The 2,905-nt window shown below is 34.2% G+C and overlaps 1 protein-coding gene across 1 annotated transcript in view; it reads left to right on the plus strand.

Moving 5' to 3' along the window:
- Positions 1–1,212, plus strand: part of LOC107659676 (ras-related protein Rab-37-like) — a 10,678-nt gene extending 9,466 nt beyond the window's left edge. The window contains exon 9 of the mRNA XM_016448685.1: positions 814–1,212. Coding sequence (XP_016304171.1) covers positions 814–925 — 112 coding nt within the window. The 3' untranslated portion in view covers positions 926–1,212. The remainder of the gene's footprint in view (positions 1–813) is intronic.
- Positions 1,213–2,905: the final 1,693 nt, after the last annotated feature.

Here is a 2,905-nt window from a genome sequence, read left to right on the forward strand (position 1 = left end):
TGTGTCCCTGCAGCACAAAAGCAGTGTTAAGTCGCTGGGGTATATTTGTAGCAATAGCCAACAATACATTGTATGGGTCAAAATTATACATTTCTCTTTTATGCCAAAAATCATTAGGATATTAAGTAAAGATCATGTTCCATGAAGATGTTTAGTAAGTTTCCTACCGTAAATATATCAAAACTTAATTTTTGATTAGTAATATGCATTGCTAAGAACTTCATTTGAACAACTTTAAAGATGATTTTCTCAATATTTAGATTTTTTTGCTCCCTCAGATTCCAGATTTTCAAATAATGTCATATCCTAACAAACCATACATCAATTGAAAGCTTATTTATTCAGCTTTCATATGATGCATACATCTCAATTTTGAAAAATTGACACTTAAGACTCCAGGGTCACATATATAATAGCCTTAATCTCATATATAAAACACCAGCGATTCACAAGTTCAACTACCTGCTAATGCACTCACATTCACATAAAGAAGCCTTGGTGACAAGTTTTGGGCAAAACGCACAAGATATAGTACTTTTAATGCCCTGTAGATGGCAATATCGCTTATTTTGTAGCAGAAATAAACTGCTGCAGAAGTTAGGTGCCATGCAAAGGGTAATGAGTAATTGCATGACTCAGTACAAATGTATTGGAGTGAGTAAAGAGTACATGATAAACCTATTAAAAAATGTAGTGAAGTAGAGAGTAAAAGTTGCTAATACCTTTTGATACTCAGTAAAACTAGAAAGTAGCCAAATAGATACTCAAGTACAGTAACTAATTACATTTACCCCACTGCTCTGTCCTGCGCAGGGAGCTGGTGAGACGCTCGGTCCAGTTTCCCGTCGAGCCCAGACTTCACCTTCATGACGTGATGCAGCCGGAGAAAGAGCCACCCGGCTGCTGCGGCTTCAGCAGAAACTAGAGAACCAGAAACAGACGACACAAAGAGAAGAACAGGACACTGCAGCAGTCAGTCATTCCTGTCACAACCAGCAGATGGTGCACCTGATGTCTTCTAGTCATGTTGTGTTTGGCAAAGATTGTGTCACAAAACCATCACAATCACACTGAAGCACTGCATTGCAGCTTGATTTGTTTTTAAGACGGAAACCAGTAGAAAACCAGCTGCAGTAACTCCGAATAATGCCTCCTTTCCTATTTTATAGTCTGCCAAAAGTATTATTTGTGACCCTGGAGCACAAAACCAGTCATAAGGGTCAATTTTGTGAAATTGAGATTTATGCATCATCTGAAAGCTGAATAAATAATCTTTCCATTGGTGTATGGTTTGTTAGGATAGGACAGTATTTGAAAATCTGGAATCTGAGGGTGCAAAACAATCTAAATATTGAGAAAATCGTCTTTAAAGTTGTCCAAATGAAGTTCTTAGCAATGCATATCACTAATCAAACATTAAGTTTTAGGTACGGAATTTACAAAATATCTTCATGGAACATGATCTTTACTTAATATCCTAATGATTTTTGGCATAAAAGATAAATGTATAATTTTGACCCATACAATGTATTGTTGGCTATTGCTACAAATATACCCCAGAGACTTAACACTGCTTTTGTGCTCCAGGCTCACATATATTAATGAGTTGCATGCACACGGTATTCAAAAAATAGGCAATTTAAGAGTAAAACATGTCCTGGTAAAAGATCTACTATAATATAATGAATTATTTGTGATTTTATATGCTGCTTGCAACTGATTCCAGAACACACAGCTACTTTAAAATGACTGTAAACGGAGAAAAAAAGCTTTTTAGCAGCAGAATGGTGTCGTTTTGACATCTGATTAACTAGCTGAACCTTCCCCACTGGTTACACGTTACCATACACAACAAATGTCATATAGTAAATAGATCGATGTCACTAGATTGCTTAATATGCATATTGTCGGTGAGTTTTTCTCGGTTTACATCACGCTGAAGATCTGCAGGATTGTCTCATTCACGTTCCTGGATTTTCTAATGCTGCGCTTGAATCTCAGGATCTGGAAATATTATGCACCAACAGACGCTCGAAAATATTGCAAATCTCTATGAAGAAAATATGCATTTATCTGTTTAGCTGTACGATGAATTAATCAGAATTACTAATTGATATTACTAAGGAAATGCATATTGAGAGAGTATGTATATTTATGCCTGTTTGTAACGGTGTCCCGTCCTGTGTTTATATCTGATTTTATTATCAAAAAACTATTTTGTATTGTATCTGTTTTGCTGAAATCGGAACAGTTTGCACAGTTTCATGTCAGATGTCCTCAGGTCTTTTCCTGTGTTTTGACTATGTACCATGCTTTATAAAAGATCAGTTGTGTAAATCTTGAAGTGTCTGTTCCTCATGGATGTGTGCTTTGTGATAAAATTTTTTTTATATGTTTAGTTTGATTGTGTTTCATTCACACTATCAAAGCGATACCCTTTTATCAAGAACGACTTTCGCTTTTTAGTATTGCACAATGGCTATAAAAACTGCAAACTTCAAAAAATTGCAGGATTGTGAGATGACAATTTTTTAAATTTTAAAAATGAATCCCAGACAAATCATTTTTGATTTTTGTCATCGTTAATGCAATATGAAAACCAACAAAATTCACATAGCAAACAAACAAGCGTTTAAGAGAAAAGAAAAATAAATTTCAGTGGTTTTAGGGTTATTTTAACAGATTTAGCCACTGTATATCATTGGGCATTGATTTCTGGGTTATTTATATTTTCTAAAGAACTAAAGAAATATAAAGTTATTGGTGGAACCTAAAGAGAATCTCTTACGGCATGAGGTTGTAAAACTGCTTTTTATATTATATTAATATTTTATAATATATTTTCTCTTTTAAAATAGTTTTGACACTACCTGAATATTTAAATGGAAAAATCAATTATTTTAAT

Source organism: Sinocyclocheilus anshuiensis, unplaced genomic scaffold (genome assembly GCF_001515605.1).
Source record: "Sinocyclocheilus anshuiensis isolate Anshui unplaced genomic scaffold, SAMN03320099.WGS_v1.1 scaffold75, whole genome shotgun sequence".
Taxonomy (NCBI): Eukaryota; Metazoa; Chordata; class Actinopteri; order Cypriniformes; family Cyprinidae; genus Sinocyclocheilus; species Sinocyclocheilus anshuiensis.